Here is a 17102-nt window from a genome sequence, read left to right as displayed (position 1 = left end):
TTAAGCTTAGAGTAGCGCTTAATAAACGTACTAGGCTAGTTTTAGCTAACCTAGTCTAGATTATACTTAGTATATAAAGAATTAGCTATATTAGCTATATCTACGAGTCTAGAGGGAAATCTACGTAGATTAAGGTTAAGTATATACTTAATAACTACCTTCTTCTTAAGCTTAGTTAGATTTATTATTTAAGGTCTATAATTTACTTATAAAGTCTATCTAGCGCGTTAATTACCTAGTGTCGTATAAGGTACGTTAAAGATAGCTACAGCGCGTCGTTCTAAGAGATTCGCGTCTTATTTAAGCGCTTAAAGGGTAAGCTATATTTAACATTTACGAGAGGGCTTTAACTACTGTTATTGTTGTAACATTTGTAGGTAATAGGTAGTTTGGTGGGGTCTTAGTAAAAGTGGCCGGCGAACCCGTGTGGCCGGCGAACCCACAAGGTACGTTATAAGAATATATATATATATATATATATTTTACTCTATAAATAGAGAGAAATACTATAATAATAGAAGGGAAAGATTATCGCGAACTAATTATAAGGATATAGAGCTACGCGTCTAGCTCTATATAGAGAGAAAGAAGAAGAGAGAGAGGGAGAGGGGGAAATAAATCTAATACTTTAAAGAAGGGATATTTATTACTAGAAACTTATAAGAATATATATAAGCGCGTTTTACTCTATATATAGGTAGAAATATTATACTTTTAAGGGTAGTCTAACCTTATAAAGTACTTTTAAAGGATCGCGCGTAATAAGAACCTATACTTTTAAGGTTATACTTAAGCACTTCTAAGGTAAGATTACCTACCCACGGACTAGTTTTTAGACACTTTTGATGGCGAAGCCTCGAATCTAATATATAGAGGTAGTGGCCTTACTAAGAAACTCCACGCCTAACTTTGCCGCACAGAGTTCCGCTCGCTAATTTGACTATAATGGGAAGTTGTCCACCATGTCCGTAATAAGCTTAGATAATTAGCTTTCATCACAATTGCCGTATGCCACAGCGAGTCCTGCTTTTGCTTCAGGCCGCCCGTTGTTCGTACACGCCCTATCAGTGAAGATGATGCGAAAGTTGTGGCAGTAGCAATATAACAAGGAGTCGTTGCACCCAGGACATTCTCGGAGGAGTTCTGGTACAGACCAAGTTACAATCGTAGGACAGAGGATGAGCTTCCTGTAGTAGATGATGTTCTCGGGGTGATTCATCTTTGTAAGAATACTCAGAACGAAACCAAGTGACGGTCCAGATGTTGAGTTATGGGTTAGAGCGGGGCTGCACCGAGATTAGGCGCCGGCGTTCGGTAGATCTCGAGCTGTTCAAGAGGGCCGGCATTAGATACTCTGGCTGATCTCTTGATAAAGGCGGGGTAACTTAGTAATCGAGCATTGTGTAGGGAGAGTAAAACTCCACAAGATAGCAGTCGTTTTGAAATCAAGTGGTCATCGGTGCGACAGTTTTATCCTCTTCAATCTACACTTCGCCAATTCGCGTTGCACATGCCAAGTCTCAGAGCTATACCTCACCAAAATAAGACTTAGTTGTCGCTCTACGATTCCTTTAACCGCAGACGTTTTGCGTTCTCTATATCATCAAAGCTCTCGAGTTAAACTTCTTGCTATCACACCCGAATCAAAATGCAGACGAATCAACCTTTCCAAACTTTACTGCTTAATCTTCCAGAGTGAGTGTCGTCTTGTTTCGATTATCAAAGCAGTTACGCGTCCCTTAACATCTCAAGGTATTATGATTCTCCAACGCTATCCGATGGCATCATAACATGTGCTGGAAAAGAATTTCGAATCCATAAGATCGTGCTATCTGCCCAGTCAAGATTCTTCTCCAACGCTTTCGAGGGGAAGTGGAAGGTACGTGTTATCACTATCGCAAGGCCGTTTCTGATGATGCGACTGTAGGAGTCAGTGGAGGGAGCTATCCCTCTAAACGACGACGATGTCTCCGCTGTTGAAGCAATGCTTCGATTCTTGTACACATTTGACTATGATGCTGGCGGGAACGCGGCTGATGTTGCTTCGCCGATGGTATTCAATGTCAAAGTGTACAGCGTAGCCGACAAGTATGATATTCCAGCATTGAAGTCAGTCGCTAGCCAAAAGTTCAAGGAATCGGTCAAAACCTGCTGGAACATGGACGACTTCCCACACGCTGTTGCGGAAGTATATAGCTCTACCCCACCAAACGACCAAGAGATCCGAAGGCTGGTAGTCGATGTCGCGTGCGAACACATTACAGAGCTCTTGCAGAAGCAGGGGTTTTGCGATATATTGGGAGAAACTGTTGGATTCGCTTCTGATTTAGTTCAGCTTCAGGCGAGCGAAAAGAAACCGAATGAAAAGCAGGACCGAACTAAGTACAGGTGTCCGAATTGCTTGAAATATTGGGAGGCTGTTGCGTCTTCTGGATCTTCATACTATTGCCCTTATTGCGCGAATCATTACTCGAACTGGAGTGCGTACATTGTACGATAATCAACATGAAGGTCTCTTGGGGCAATATGCTTCTGTATCACGGACATTGCATTGTTAATCACTGCTAGTTAGTTTGATTCAGCTTTCTTAGGAGAGAAGTAAGCGTTGGATCCATTCAGCTCTATCTGCAGACTATATGACTTACCCGTCCTCCATTAGTTAACGTAGCTTACAATCGAGTCGGTCACCCCACCAACGTTGCGCACTTCTACAGATGTATAGCTCTACCATATAATAACAATATAGATATGAGTAGCAGCCTATACAAGGATGCAGAAGCAATGACTTCAGCTGAGCCGAAGTAACAAGCCACTGCATCTGCAACAAGGATGCAGCACCTCAACAAGAAAAAGCAATGGCTATATTGCGTGTGGTCAGTGCGTGCAACAGTTCAGCCAATGCAACACCCCACCAAAATGCGTGACCGCCAAAAAATGAAGCTTTTGACCACCACCAAAACGTTATTATCGCGAGATTTTTGGTGAAGTACTGATATGATCGTATATTTGATATATATCTACTGATATTTGCTGGGTAACCGCACACTGCGGCCACATGTGGTGGTTTTGGTGGGAGGCTTGGCGGGTGGTGATGCATCGCCACCACCACTTTCAGCCTCCACAACACGACGCCGCTTTGGTCTTTTTGTATTCTAAATTAATGAAGCTTTTCGTTTAGCTGTATTCTGCCTATCGCGAGATTTTTGTGTGGTTGCAGCAGCGCAGTCTTCAGCTTTTTGAGCGCGCGCGGCAGCTAGTTGTGCAGCCCTCGCATCGCGCTCCTCCTGCCGCACCACTCTAGCCATTTCTCGGGGCTCACGAGCAGCTTGTGCCAACTGTTTTTTATATACAGCTGCGGCAGCTCGCTCCTCCCTCTGGTGTCTTTTTTGGAGTTTCTTTCCATGCTCTTGTTGTTGTTCTACTGCCTCGCGCGCTCTGGCCTCCCTCACTGATCGTGGGCTCCATATCACAGCCGTGCTATGATACTCTTCGTGGGCATGGCAGTACTCAATGAAGGAAGGCGTCAGGTGATTGCCGTGCCCGTCGACGAGAAGCATCTTGTAGTCGCGTTTTGCTTTCTCCTTCGTGCAGCGATCGAACACCTGGTCAACCGAAGCCAGCGCAAGGTCATTGTTACTCCATCTAGATGGGGTGCTGCAGCAAAAAATCTGGTATTTTCCCACCTCCAGGTCCCGCAGCCATTCATCACGAAGACCATCTACTCCCTCGAAGATTATCGCAGGATCTACTAAGTTGACCTTCTGCATCTTGCGAATCTATTGCCGCAATCGCTTTTGCAGGGGCTGTCATGGTGGTGGGGTTGTCACGTGTTGAAAATGATGGGCGGATATTTTGATGGGTCAGATGGTGTTGCATTGGCTGAACTGTTGCACGCACTGACCACACGCAGTACTAGCCCTTTGATGCTCGCCCGTACAGCTACTTGCAGCACATACACTAGACTACCCCTGTCTGCGCTATGGCGTACATATGTGTACAAACCAAAATGATCCATAGATGCGATCAGACTGGCTGTGTAAAAAGTGGTATTTGTGACGCAGGTTAAGTTGATTGCCTTACGCGAGTAACAACAGCTGACCATAAGCTATGGTGCTCTTATGCGGCGTCACTATCACGCTCTACATACCTCGAGCGAGTCATCATTGCCTACGGTACACCCATTAGATATGAAAGTAGTTAGCGTGCATCCCTTCGTGCCGGACATCACGGTGTGCCGAAAATAGCCAATCATTTAGCGAGGGTTGCAGATTCTTAAGGAGTTGATTGGTTAGGTCTGGCACACCAGGATTTCCATCACGAAGAGATGCATGTCAGCAACGGTCAATACCGATAGCTAGTTACTGCATGCACATTTAGCACATTCTTGTATCATGGAGCCCGTGCATTCAGGTGTTTAAAGTAGTCTTCCCCAGCAAATTTCTATCTTGTGGAATCGATTCTCTACAACAAATCGTTCTCATAACAAATATTCATCAAAATCTCGAACAAAAAAGCCACTTCATCTTGACTCATTTTGGCAATTAATTGCTCACTATGACTAAGGGATCGTCCGCAACAAGTGGGTCTCAGCCAAACTCCAATGGAGGTGCTTACACGACACCCAGCTCTGGGACCAACAGCCAGGTAGGATAAATTATGAACCACGGCCTGAACTCTCACACCACGATTGATGCTAATGTTACCTTAGGGCAATCACTACTGCTCTCGTGACTACGGTGCGAGTGCGCCGAACCAGAATAGTTATCACTACTCGAATAGCGATGGATCATACTACTATAGCAACCCGAATGTATACGGCTTTTCGACTCCGATTTAACGACGCTTGTTTAGCTAATGAAAGCAGGGTTCAACATACTATAACTCTGGGAATGGTCAAAGCCGATACTCGTCAGGAAAATAATGTCTCTCCCCTTGCTGGGCAGCATGAGATTTTACATGCATTAACACAGTCGACGCCTCTAGACGTAGGGATTTCAGGAAATTATTGACAACACTATCGTATCTCGAGAATAGTTTCTTGCAAACCAAACCGAAGTTTCCGCAGTGTCTACTTACAGCGTGCTTGAAAATGTGATGTATCTCCCTGTCGGTGCCATCCCCTCCAGCTAAGCATTCAGCCCCTGCTTAAAGTAAGATCCGTGGGTCTTCCAAGAGCCATAGCTTAGAAAATGCTCTCTAGTCTCTAGGCGAGATATTCAGGGCTAAACACTCGGCTTAGGCAGCTGATATGTACATCTGGGAAACTGTGTAACTTGATTTTTCGCATATGGCCACTTCTACCGGTATTATACGGGTATTCCTGATGCAATACGTCCATCTCTGGGACTGCACTTACTCTAAGAGACCTCCTCATGTATTGCAACCGATAGCTACGGCTCATGAACTAACCCACGCAGCAATGAGCTACATTGCTTCATGTACAAGCAGGGTTTTAAATCTAGATTGATTGCCACGATTGCAAAAAAAGGCTCTTGAAATGAAGATCATGGGAGCAAACACGGTACCCTCCTCACCGAGTAGAAATAAAATGCGCAAGTATTCGGGTTGTTCCGCAAGCAACCTTCCTACACTGCTAGTACAGATTGTCCTCCATCGCTTGTAAGTCTCCTCCTGATTCGAACATCAATCATCCCACTTGTACCCATGATTAAATTGCCGTAGTCATCAGAACCGAGAATTGTGTTAGGTGAGTATACAATCGCCTGGCCCGTCTTCAGGCTCTCGATTCTTCGCATGAGATCATCGCGGTTCTCATCTGTGATGGGGACATGGCGTCTGATAGCCGAGAACCACTCTGGACTTGAGAAGCGATGAATTACCGTAACGGAGCAAAGAGCGATCAGGTCATTCAAAAGGGTAGGTTCTTGTGTTGAGACGATAACCCTAGCGCCGTGGTGCCGCTGTAGGCGGATGGTCTGGAGAAGTGCCTCGTTCAGCGACTTCGCTCCCGGTATCTTAAGCATGTACTAGTCAGGATTAATGAAAGAACCGGGAATAGAGAGGTTTTATGATTCATACCTTGTGTGCTTCGTCTAAGACGATCATCTTACCGGTACTTTGAGAATGCAGGTATTGCTGAAGCCCAATCTCAAAGAGAACACATGCTGTGTTGGCATCAACAAAGGGACAAGACATGTCCATGATTGTTATTTCACCAGGCAGGAACGCCATCTCGGGTGAAGTATCTGTCATGTCCAGAAATGACTCGAGTAAGCTAAGACGCATCTGGAGCATGTTGGCTTGTGCAGGGTTGAATTTCTGCTTCTTTAGATGCAGCTTAAACGCCTTGTAGTCGAATGGTCCTCCTGTTGTCGACATCTCCCGAAGTATTTGCGTGACTTGTGCCATGTAGAGTGGTGTTTCTTCCGACTCGTTGACGTTCATCAACGTAAGGATTGTAGTGATGTTGAGGTTCCGAGGTTTTATCTTAAACGGTGTGACCGAAACGTCAGGAAGCTGTAGGTATAGCTTGGATATTCGCGCATAGTTTGAAGGTGAGACCAATACATGCACCTTTTTGACATGGGCTGCACCCGGTACTTTGGCTCCGCTAGAAGCCAAGAATGCGGCTTCGCTGATGCTAAACCCAATACCATCACCACTAAAGTGACCATAGCTGAAAACTAGCGCAGATAGTGGATTTTGGAGCCTCCCGAGATGTTTAGAGGGTATCAAAGAATTCTCAATGATGCAGGATGTCGTGTGGGACTTGCCGCTTCCTTGAACTCCGCAAAGGAACACAGAAAACGGAACATTGGTATTCATAAAAAGCTTAGATCTGATATCCTTCGCTTCGCCGTATAAACCCATAAGCCCATACTGTGGGAGAAGGTGTTGATCGTTCTGCAAGATGACGTCCACGCCCAACAATGGTGCGTGTTGAATTTGAGTAGCCCTTTCGTGGCGTTGAATATCTCCAGTGTTATTGTGTTTGCCATCGTCTGATACGAGAAGGTCTGTATCGTTCAAAATGCCATATTTGGATGTCAGACTGTCTTTGCGAACGTATTCACCTGAATCAGCCGCAAGGTCCCCAGACACAACGATGCTGGAAGAACAGTCACTATTGCTACTCAGAATGAAGGAGTCATGTCCTCCCGCCATTGTAACCTGGCTAAGACCGAGCTGCGACACGCACGGTATGCCTGGAGTCGATTGTGGCTTCAGTGGTTCCGTTCTGGTTGTATTGGCACTCAGTTGCGAAGGCAGGATATCCGTATCTTTTTTTCTTGTATCGCTCGTTGAAATACCCTTCTTTTTCGCTCCCATTAGGCTGTACGGATGCTCTGGTGAAAGAAGCCTGCTTAGCGTCAATTTACGTATAAGTGTATAGCATGCATTTTGTTAGATATCAAGGTTCGGACCCTCACCACGAGACAGCATGCAAGTCAACCCATATTCAGAGCTGAATTGAATTGACACAGAATACTACCGAGCAAGGATCAGTCGCGGGGTGAACTTACTGATGAATTGCTTGGCGGATGCTTCTTCTCGAAAGCCCGCTGTCTAGGGCAAACAAATGCGCTCGCAACCCTGCCAAACTTTTGAACGCCCCACTGTATCGAAAGCCCTTATCACAATAGTGCCAATAGATCCAAGCGTGGAGCCCTGATTCTGTAGAAATATCGAAACTTGCGTTGGTTGTAGTGCAACTCGCCATTAGCTGCTGTTCTGCCATGAATGGTCCGATACTGTATTTGCGGAGCAGCTCTCGAGTTGTAATAAAAAATCGTACTGTTAGCTGTGAACGACTGTCAGTCAAAGACTATGCTTGCCTATGGAGTCCTCTAATAGTTCTGGGGAAAAAGAAAAGGCACTACTCTCGCGCAAGGTCCATCTGGCCGCCGAGTTACAGCAGGTTGACTTCTTTTAGGATCAGTAGTACGTGCAAGAAGCGCCTAAAATTGCCAATTTTGGTCCATGCATGATGAATCTCTGTGCGCAGAAATTGTTTATTGATAAGATATGCGCACATGATGTTTAACTAGAGACCTCCCCTAATAATCAAGCCTTTGCTAGACCCCTAGCATATGAGCAGAGCATAGATGTTATCGAGTTTGTGAGAAACTTGCAACTAGCTGCACCACATATTGGTAAGAACCATCTTACCATACCGTACTTTTTCCCGTAGGATGCGCGACGCAGCTGCCTGCAACAAACTGGCCTACCCTTGTTTACACTACGGCGTATTGGGAAGTTCGCTTACGATGCGTCGGTTAGAGAGCATAAGTTGCTTACTGGCAAGCAGTCGTGCCACTGCGGCACAGTTCATATCGTGCGCTGAGCCGACAGATCCTTCAAGATGCTTACGGTCAGAATCGAGTCGTATCGTGATCAGCCTCGCTTGTAGCGCAGGACGGCAGCAGCAGCCATACGACCCGGGTTCGGCCACTTCTGCACCGCAACCGCTGCTATCGGCCATTGCATTCATACCACTGGCCGTTTCCATACTTAGCAGGCGAGCATATACATAAAAAGAAAGTTAGTTATAGCCACTCTCGAAGATGGCTTATGCGAGTGCATCATCCTCCCAGCGTGCGCGTACGCTAGCGGATCAGCGCTGACGCTAAGCCTTATCTGTCAGGCAGCGAGCTTATCTGTATTCGACTATTTGCGAACATAGGCTGTCGCAATACCTATATTAGGTTAGTATCACATAGTACCACATTTCGGATTAAGGCGCTGGTGTCCCTTCTAAAGAGTCTTGTTGGACGCAAGTGAGAATGTTAAGAGGAAGTGATGACCAAGGACCTGACATGTTCCCTATCCTATGTAGCGCTCGCAACATATGATTGTCATCAGAGTTTAAGTGCTAGTTACCATGTGTCATCTTCCAGATAGAGATTAGCCCTGGAAAGGGCGACATGCACGAACTGCAGGCAGGCTTTCCTCGTCTTGTTACAGCTTTGAATTGGCAGTAGCCCTGTCATGCCTACATGCACTCATAGTAGTTAGCCAGTCATGATTCTGATACACCCCCATGCATTTGCAGCTTCCGCTTTGCACACGCGGCTCAGTTGTTATCTCGCACGGGTCATCGATTCGCCCAGTATACGCTTGCTCAGAAGAGGGTTAGACTCCATAGATATCTCACTTTGATTGGCCAGAGTATTGGGGAGAAGATTGACTCATGGCATTGCTGACAAGAGCTAGCACTATCCAGGTAATAAGGCCATCATTAAATGAGAGAGGTTTAGCATGAGATCAAGACTCGCCTGCTTACAGAAACCGGAAGCTGCAAGTGCATGAGAGTGTACTATCGCGAGGTGCTCGTCCCACGTCTGGCTGGTTCTTGCCGTGAAAAATCGCCAAGTAGATGGCCGTCATCGCATCTGCGTACATGCGAGCGCGTTTAGTATCTGTAATTTCAGCTCTAATCACGCCGTACTGGGTTGAACATGTTGTGTGCAATAAAACGACTAAGCTCACAAAATCATATCTACGTTCTCTGAGACGTGCAGGAAGCCACTTATGCGCGAACACGTGATCTGCGGTATTCTCTTACGTCTATTGGAGAGCCTTGGCCGGAATGTGATCGCGACTCAAAACAAACCAAAGTCATTCAACTTTCTCACACACAACACGCGCCATGATGTGTGAACATGCGCTCAACCATGACATATTGTCTACAGGATTTTACATACTACCGAGTGAAAACCTCGTTGAAATTGCGTCTTTTCTCAACATCCTGGATCTTCGGGTATTGAGTAAGGTTAGCAGAAGGCTTTATTACTTTGTTCAAGATTACTTCAAGCTTTACCGATACAACGCAGCAATTAGGACTATGCCGAACGAGATATTATTCAAGGTGGTACAGCAATTAGATTGCCAAAAAGATCAAATCTGTTTTGCGCAATCAAGTCGGAGGTTCTATCCAGTCATCGCAGACTACATATCTCGTCACAATGTGCGGTACAACAAAAGCAGCCTGCTAAACTATGCAGCCAAAAGAAACCTCAAGGCGATGACTCAACGGATTCTACAGGTGGGCGGAGATATAGAAACTCGACTTACAATTCCATGGACCGCCAACGACAAGCACTTGACTCCTCTTGCAACAGCCGCTCGTCATGGGCATCTAGAGATAGTCAAGATGCTTTTGGAAGCTGGAGCTAGCCAATTTATTAACGGATTAAGGGTTCCGCTCCCTGTTGCCATTTTCGCCCGACACGAATCTGTGGCTCTGCTACTTTCTCAACAGCTGTGCGCGTCTGTCGAACCTTTAGGGAAAAATGCAGGCACGGTGTTACAGATAGCTTCGGAAGCCAAACTGCCACGCTTGGTGAAGCACTATCTCAACGACAGAGACGCGCAGCTTCAACGAAAACTGGACGGCAAGCATGTACACAATCTCAGCAATGCTTTAGTGCGCGTCCTTTTAGTAGACGTCAGCGATGAAGACCTGCTCAAAAGGCAGCTAGATGATGATGCGTACCAGATCGTGTTCATGCTGTTACACCAAGGCGCCAGTCCAGATATCCGCATCCAAACTCAATCATCGCCCGTCATTACTGCCCGCGTCATTGCCTCCAGGCATCCAGATCCGCGTATAAGAAATCTTCTTTCAGCGAAGATGCCCGCGACAGCATTGGTGAATATCCGCCCAGTTGTGGGGCGGTTGTGGATGGCATCTTCAGGAACCGAAACTCCCACATCCTTTACGTCGCAGTCACATGTACTACTCTCGGCTAGTAGTTCTTCTACTAACTTGCTGAGAGCTTTGAAGAGACTCAAATCGATGGGGATAGCTTCAATGGATGTCGGTGAGTTTGTATGGAGACGAACAAAGGGTGAGATCCCGTTGAATGCTTCAGACATCGCTGAGATGGTACGCCGCGAAAACTGCAAGCCGAAGAAGAGCCTAGATTTTCACCCACTAGAACTCAGCACCGAATGCTCCTTTACCCAGCTTGCCTGTCCTAGGACTGATGCACAGGGCGCCGCTAGGGAGTTTTGGGCCATGATACCAGTTATTGACTCCTCCAATGCTGATCCGAGCCCGATGCCTCATACTGGGAATGGTTGTCCTGTTCCTCAGACGGCAAGACGATTAGAGAAATCATCATGCGTGGAATCTTTCCCTCAGCTTACGCAAGTAGGCCCGAGGTCAAATGATGTAGCAAAAGATAACTGGGCCTCCTTTTTGGAACGCGAGCTTTCCCGACATACGAAAGAACCGCATGCAGCATCTCCGGACCAAGGAGTAGACCAAGCAACAAAACAGCTCCGTATGTCACGAAAACAAAGAAAATGAATACCACTAGCATTTTAGCGCTACTACAAACTAAGATCTTTCCAGTGAAGCTGCTATGCGGCTTCATCTTGTTGTCAAACCAAGCTCGACCACAAGATAAAAATGGCCGGTATTTGATAGTGGACATAAGACCAGTGGCGCTGATCGAACGCATTGCCGAGTGCGTTCCCGAATGTTCTGTCTGTTAGCTGCGATTCAGGACATGCGCTTTATAGCTTGCAAAGTGGCTGTGCAAGGCAAAGAAGCCTCTAGCGCAATGGTCCGGCTCAGGATGACGGGCCATGTGCCAACCACATACGTCACGTAACAACATCATTGTAGCAATAGGCAAATAGGAGCTTGTTGTCTGCAACAGCCATGCCCGATTATTGCGCAGGGAAGAACGTGTATCGACCTCGCTCAACCGTCCCCGACCGATGGCCGTATCCGCCCACCCAAGCTCGAGCCGTGCCCAACGATGGCACGTTTTACTTCGCCGATCCAGACTGGTTCAATGCAGCGCAACTTCCAGGCCTGCTTTTGATCTTATAGGCAAAACCCTCCAATGCCACATCGAAAGGGAGCAGGACGGACAAGATGATCAGATTTCTCCAGCACGATACCAGCATCTGACTCGGCGGCCTGACTTATCTTTTCGTCTACACAGATTTTAACCAGGTATAACAATAACGCAAACTTCAAGAAGCCCTCCAACAGGCCAGCACTGGGCCCACCAAGTCTGTCATGCCTCCGTCACCAACTCCATTCACACCTACTATCGACTACCACGGCTATAGCATCTTCGATGCCAATCTTCACGGTACGACAAGCACTGTATTTTCAGGCTACGACAAATCAAGTGGTAAGCCAGTTGCTGTCAAGATGGTCAAATGTACTCATGCGCAGTTCAGCAACCTACGAAAAGAGATCGACATTCTAGGCCGTTTTGATCATGTAAGTCGCTAATTAAGACCCAATAAACGTCAACAACCTTTTGTCTAGAGGACCGTATGCAAGTTCGACAAAGTCACCAATTGAGACTTATCTGCCGACCCACGTGCTTTGTGCCAGGATGAATGCCAAACGGCGGGCCTCATCATTTTGCCGCTAGCAATTGCTGGAGCTCTGGAGCTACTCGCATTGTGGAAGTCTCTTCTCGATCCTGCAACTTTCCTCTGGGATTCCGTGCGCCAAGTAGCGTCCGGCCTCGTTCACACCCCGTACAGCCTGGCTCTTGCAGCGTAGTTACGCTCATTGTGAATGATTCTGATAACAGGCGGGGCCAGAAAACATAGCACCAAATTTCGTCTTCCTTGGTGTCGTTGAGAATTGATTTGCTTTCATTGTCAGAGACAATAGCAACGTTGACAGAGATTGTCTGGTCAGTGTCTTCAGAAGCAAGTCCCTGGTCAAGCGTTGTAATGCTTCTTTCAACCTCAGCGGGGGTTCAAGACAAAAAGCTAGGACTTGGGGTTTTGAAGTCGATTACCGCATCCGCCTTGGCATCGATCTCATATTTGAATGTAGGCGTATTTGCAACTTGGGGAAAAGTAGGAAAGCACGAGTGAAACTCTCGAACGCACATAGAAGGTGGTCGCTGTTTTTAAGTGCTCGTGCAGGCTCTGCCTTGCAAGAGAAGGCCATACAATGAAGTGTCGTTACGTGGCTTCCATGCAAATCGAACAGCCTATAACTATGCCAAAACTGTTAGTGTCTGGTACAGCAAGTCGGTAACTCGGTCAAGATCACACTAGAATCACGACTATTACAGGTTGTTGTCGGGCAAATTATACGAACTGAGTAATAGCACATCATTGAAGATTATACACCGCCAAACGTGAGAAGACTTTGAACGCTCACTCCACTGAAGCCACGTCCGCACAACAATTCCCGTCCACGGTGAATGGGGAATTCGGCAACAACCATGGCGCTCATATTCTCAACAGCAACACCAGCCCCTTCTAATATCTGCAGCACTGCACAAAGCGTTTCGCCTGTAGCTAGCGTGTCATCCACTACCACGATTGGACTGTTCTTAGGTACTGCGCTTCGTTCAATCTCGATCCGCTTCTGTTCCGAGTCGCTGCGGATCAAAGATGAAACATGCGACCGAGATTTCACAGCAGAAACAGTAGGTGGGGGAAGCTTACCAGCTTCGCGTATGAGTACCAAGGGGACGTTGACCCGCAAAGACAATGCAGAAGCAAAAACGATGCCGCCGACCTCGCAACATGCCACCGCAGCGACGTTGCTCCAGTCGCCAATGAAGTGACTCTGTAGGAGAGACGTGCACAAAGCTAGCCCGTTCGGCTCTTGAGAGATGCCAAGCACATGGCGGAACACGACGTTCTCGTGTGGGAAGTCGGGTACTGGACGCACCATGTCAGCAAGTCGCAGTAAGTCTTCGTGAACCAGGGGCAGCAGCTTGTCTTCGAAAAAGCTTCTCGCAGCTTCATTCCCGTGCATTTCGTTGTCGAACACGGCACTGGGTCGGTAGCTCAACGCCTCCTGATGTGGCTTGACTGGTTCAATCGCTTCGTCACGTGCAAGACCCATGCCCTCGTGATTACACCCTTTACGTGATCGTCGCGTCTGTTCCCTGGCTTGCACATAAACCTCGAGAAGCTTGCTATTTGGCACAAGATGCGAGAAGGCAGCAACAGGTGCTTCGTCTCGCATACCGGTGATCACAAGTACGCCCACATCGGCAGCACCATGCACCACTCGCATGAACTGCTCCTCTGCCAGCCAAGGTTGGTGCTGTAGTTTTTCCATGTAGTATGCTGTCAGGGCTGGGCGGTGCTGCTCCTTGTAGGCGCGATCAGAAAGCAGCCGATCAGGGTCGGCACCGGTAGTCACCGCGTATTCCCGCTTGGTCGCTTCACTGATGCTCACAGCGCGAGTCGTGAGGGCATGTTCTGCGAACATGGAGACCCACACATCTGCACAATAGTCTTTGCCAGCACAGCTTTTACCGGTGACGAGAAGGATGAGCCTCGGGCCCAATGGCAGTTTCGGGAGCGGACAGGTGTAAGCCAGCACATTTCGCGGATCCAGCCTCTTCTTGAGTTGAATGAGCGGTTGTCGGTTGACTCCAAAGGCTCTGCTAGCAAGTGCAGCATCCCTGGGGTCGGGTCCGAGATCGGCGCAATAGGCCCCATTAGACAAAGGCAGCAAGTCATCTGCAACACTGTAAACCCATTCTACAGCAGCCCGAGCGATTCCGGTGCCATCTTGATCGCGAGGCCAAACACCAGTTATCACACAAGCAAAGTGCCAGTCTCGACAGCCAAAGGCAGTAGCCTCAGCCGCAATGTCACTAATCGCCTCTCCTCCTTGCAGCAGATGAAGGTAGCACAGTGGTGATGGGCGAGCTTCCATGGCTACCACCAAGCGCTCAGCTACCTTGGGACTACCTATGTCTTTCACGAACAGGCAACGCTTGAAAGAAGACGTTTTGCCACTGCCATGCCCACCGTGCATCTTCGAAACGTACATCTCTGTCTCAAACAGACCGACGCTGTGTACCACCTTGGCTTCGTCTTCACTTGCTCCGAGATGTGAACTAACGGTCGTGGAGAACGAACATTTCGACGCGGCGGACGCGGTTGTAGACTCAATCATGGTGAAACCAAGATGCAGTTGACCATCTTCCCAGTATAGGTAGGCATCTGCAGAACAGTTCCGGCTAAGCTTTCTCGCAATAAGTTCGTCAAATCGACCAAGCTTGAGCTGTGCTTCAAGACCATCGCTGAGTGGCACAACCCAGTTCCGAACGATATATACTGGAGCCGTGTAAGCCCTGAAAGTTACACTGACGATGATGCCGAGATTTGTTCCTGCACCTCTTAACCCCCACAGAATTTCCGTTTCATTCTCTGCTCGAACAGACATAGCTGGTTGATGTTCACTTGGAACATAGCCCACGCAGAGGACCTGGCCAGAATCAACACTGACCATAACAGCGCCCACGATAGCGTCGCATCCCAAACCATGGAGTCGAGCCAGATGTCCGATTCCACCTTGCAGCCATAATCCTGCACCTACACTTGGGCGAGATCCCAAGGGCACTGTCACGCCTGCCTCCATAGCTTTCCTGATGACGTCTCCCGATGTGCAGCCAGCCTCGACGACGACGAAAGCGCTTGAACCAGAATTGTCAAGCAAGTCTCTCTCTTCTTTACCATGAATATATACTTGGTCGAAGGCACCCATATCGACTGAGATGACGTTGTCCCAAATACAGTGGCCACTGTGCCCCCCACCGATGATGATCAAGCCGACCGCGTGCTTGAGGGCCCACCACACACACAGCTGAATGTGGTAGATTTCTGTTGGTCTACAGATTGCCGCTGGTCGACGCAGATGAGCCTCCCGATTTTTTATCTGCCTATCTGTCTCCACCACTGGCAACTGCGCTGTGAGCTCTGATACTTTTGTCGCATGCTCATTGAAGGCCACCATAACATCCGGCGAGCGGAATGAGAGATAACCTGGATACGTATCCTCATAACGACCCAAATCTCGACACACCTTCCGCCACTGAATTTGAACAGTCTTTTGCACCTCTTCATCATGCATTACGAAACCTGCAATGAAGGGAGTAAAGTCGTCCAGGGCTTGATCTTCATCTGCCACCCTGACAACCCCGGTCGGAAAAACAGCGGTTTGATGGCACACCAGGCCATCAAAATGTAGATTTCCGTCGCGATGGAAGACTAACACTATCCCGCCTCTCCTCTCTCCAAGCATCTCCAGTGCCTGTTCAATGGCTTTTCGTTTCGATTGAATACCGTACATGCTGTGGCAAAAGAGGATCACGTCGTATCCCCCGACTTCGTCAATGGTGTTACTACTACTGTCCCGATTCATGTTCTGCTGTGGATCAAACGGCAAACGATGAATTGTTGGTGACCTTTCCAGGCAAGGAAATCGTGACCTCTTAACAGTATCGACCGAAAGCCATTCTTCCAGACTTGCTGCAAACAATTGATTGGGCTCAAAAGCTTCATATTGTCGGACTTTTCTCCTTTGGTGATCTGGGAGACCACCAAGCACGCTCTTGGGGCCAGGCCCAATCTCGAGAGCAGAGATCCGGGATCTGGAGTCGAATAGTGGCGCCAGGACCTGAGTCAATTGTGGGATGATGAAATCTTGATAACCTGTCGAACCTTGCACCAAGATATTGAAACCGTTGTCGTACTGTGTATCCGATAATGTCTGCCTTGAAGTCGTTGCCTTGACGCCTGTCTTCGACTGGAGGGCGCTTTTTAAATCTTGCAGAGTAGCCATCTTGTTCGCTTCTCAAACACTCAAGATAGAGTAATAAAGACAGTGGCGTCCACCGACATCAGTCGATTAATAAGAATCTACGCTCTCATGCACTTGCAGGCTCCGGTTGTAAGCAGGCGGCCTTTGATGCCATACCAAGCCTCTGTTTCCTAATGATAACTTTATCCGAGTATCACTTTCTGCTTTTGACAGTATCGTAAGTCAATCATATACTAGGATATCGGTCCAATCAAAGTCTAATGCTGGTTGAGCAGGTGGTTCTGTACATATGCATAATAGGCGGGCCGATGTGCCGCCTGCGATAAAAGGTAGGCAGCATGCAGAAAGTGGAAACTGCAATTTTATGTAGGTGTACATATTTGCAATTCGGCGTCTTTCACATCGTATTGATACAGTACTGCCATGTGTCACCTTCCAGATGGAGTTTAATCCTCGTAGGGGTAACATGTGCGGATTGCAGGGTGGTTTTCCTCGCCTTATCACAGCGTTGAATGGAAAATAGCCATGTCGCACACATTCATACTAGTTGTCCGCGATTATGGAGCTATAATGAGCG

At 47.7% G+C, this 17102-nt stretch overlaps 9 protein-coding genes across 9 annotated transcripts; 4 read left to right on the top strand and 5 right to left on the bottom strand.

Annotated features, from left to right (window-relative positions):
• Positions 1-985: 985 nt before the first annotated feature.
• Positions 986-1219, bottom strand: COCVIDRAFT_43127 (hypothetical protein; the record flags this gene model as incomplete). The annotated part of the gene is made up of 1 exon (XM_014694838.1): positions 986-1219. The coding sequence occupies one exon, from the start codon at positions 1217-1219 to the stop codon at positions 986-988; it is 234 nt and encodes a 77-aa protein (XP_014550324.1).
• Positions 1220-1648: 429 nt separating this feature from the next.
• Positions 1649-2500, top strand: COCVIDRAFT_115774 (hypothetical protein; the record flags this gene model as incomplete). The annotated part of the gene is made up of 3 exons (XM_014694837.1): positions 1649-1695; positions 1753-1879; positions 1928-2500. 3 exons carry the CDS (start codon positions 1649-1651, stop codon positions 2498-2500), a joined length of 747 nt encoding a protein of 248 aa, XP_014550323.1.
• A 652-nt stretch (positions 2501-3152) lies between these two features.
• COCVIDRAFT_115788 (hypothetical protein) lies at positions 3153-3767 on the bottom strand (the record flags this gene model as incomplete). The annotated part of the gene is made up of 1 exon (XM_014694836.1): positions 3153-3767. One exon carries the CDS (start codon positions 3765-3767, stop codon positions 3153-3155), a length of 615 nt encoding a protein of 204 aa, XP_014550322.1.
• Positions 3768-4551: 784 nt separating this feature from the next.
• On the top strand, positions 4552-4771 carry COCVIDRAFT_75283 (hypothetical protein; the record flags this gene model as incomplete). Its single annotated transcript, XM_014694835.1, has 2 exons — positions 4552-4644; positions 4709-4771. Coding segments are annotated over 2 exons (156 nt in total), but the record flags the coding sequence as incomplete, so codon positions are not given.
• Positions 4772-5585: 814 nt separating this feature from the next.
• COCVIDRAFT_31906 (hypothetical protein) lies at positions 5586-7125 on the bottom strand (the record flags this gene model as incomplete). Its single annotated transcript, XM_014694834.1, has 2 exons — positions 5586-5987; positions 6040-7125. 2 exons carry the CDS (start codon positions 7123-7125, stop codon positions 5586-5588), a joined length of 1488 nt encoding a protein of 495 aa, XP_014550320.1.
• A 1103-nt stretch (positions 7126-8228) lies between these two features.
• COCVIDRAFT_115776 (hypothetical protein) lies at positions 8229-8495 on the top strand (the record flags this gene model as incomplete). Its single annotated transcript, XM_014694833.1, has 1 exon — positions 8229-8495. The coding sequence occupies one exon, from the start codon at positions 8229-8231 to the stop codon at positions 8493-8495; it is 267 nt and encodes an 88-aa protein (XP_014550319.1).
• Positions 8496-9613: 1118 nt separating this feature from the next.
• COCVIDRAFT_115792 (hypothetical protein) lies at positions 9614-11275 on the top strand (the record flags this gene model as incomplete). The annotated part of the gene is made up of 3 exons (XM_014694832.1): positions 9614-10784; positions 10836-10937; positions 10992-11275. The coding sequence occupies 3 exons, from the start codon at positions 9614-9616 to the stop codon at positions 11273-11275; spliced, it is 1557 nt and encodes a 518-aa protein (XP_014550318.1).
• A 1075-nt stretch (positions 11276-12350) lies between these two features.
• Positions 12351-12839, bottom strand: COCVIDRAFT_43122 (hypothetical protein; the record flags this gene model as incomplete). Its single annotated transcript, XM_014694831.1, has 2 exons — positions 12351-12678; positions 12709-12839. 2 exons carry the CDS (start codon positions 12837-12839, stop codon positions 12351-12353), a joined length of 459 nt encoding a protein of 152 aa, XP_014550317.1.
• A 236-nt stretch (positions 12840-13075) lies between these two features.
• On the bottom strand, positions 13076-16546 carry COCVIDRAFT_31904 (hypothetical protein; the record flags this gene model as incomplete). Its single annotated transcript, XM_014694830.1, has 1 exon — positions 13076-16546. The coding sequence occupies one exon, from the start codon at positions 16544-16546 to the stop codon at positions 13076-13078; it is 3471 nt and encodes a 1156-aa protein (XP_014550316.1).
• Between the last annotated feature and the right edge of the window lie 556 nt (positions 16547-17102).

This window comes from Bipolaris victoriae, assembly GCF_000527765.1.
Source record: "Bipolaris victoriae FI3 unplaced genomic scaffold scaffold_204, whole genome shotgun sequence".
In the NCBI taxonomy this organism is placed as follows: Eukaryota; Fungi; Ascomycota; class Dothideomycetes; order Pleosporales; family Pleosporaceae; genus Bipolaris; species Bipolaris victoriae.
Note: the sequence above shows the minus strand (reverse complement) of the source record. Positions and strands in the feature narration are given on the sequence as shown.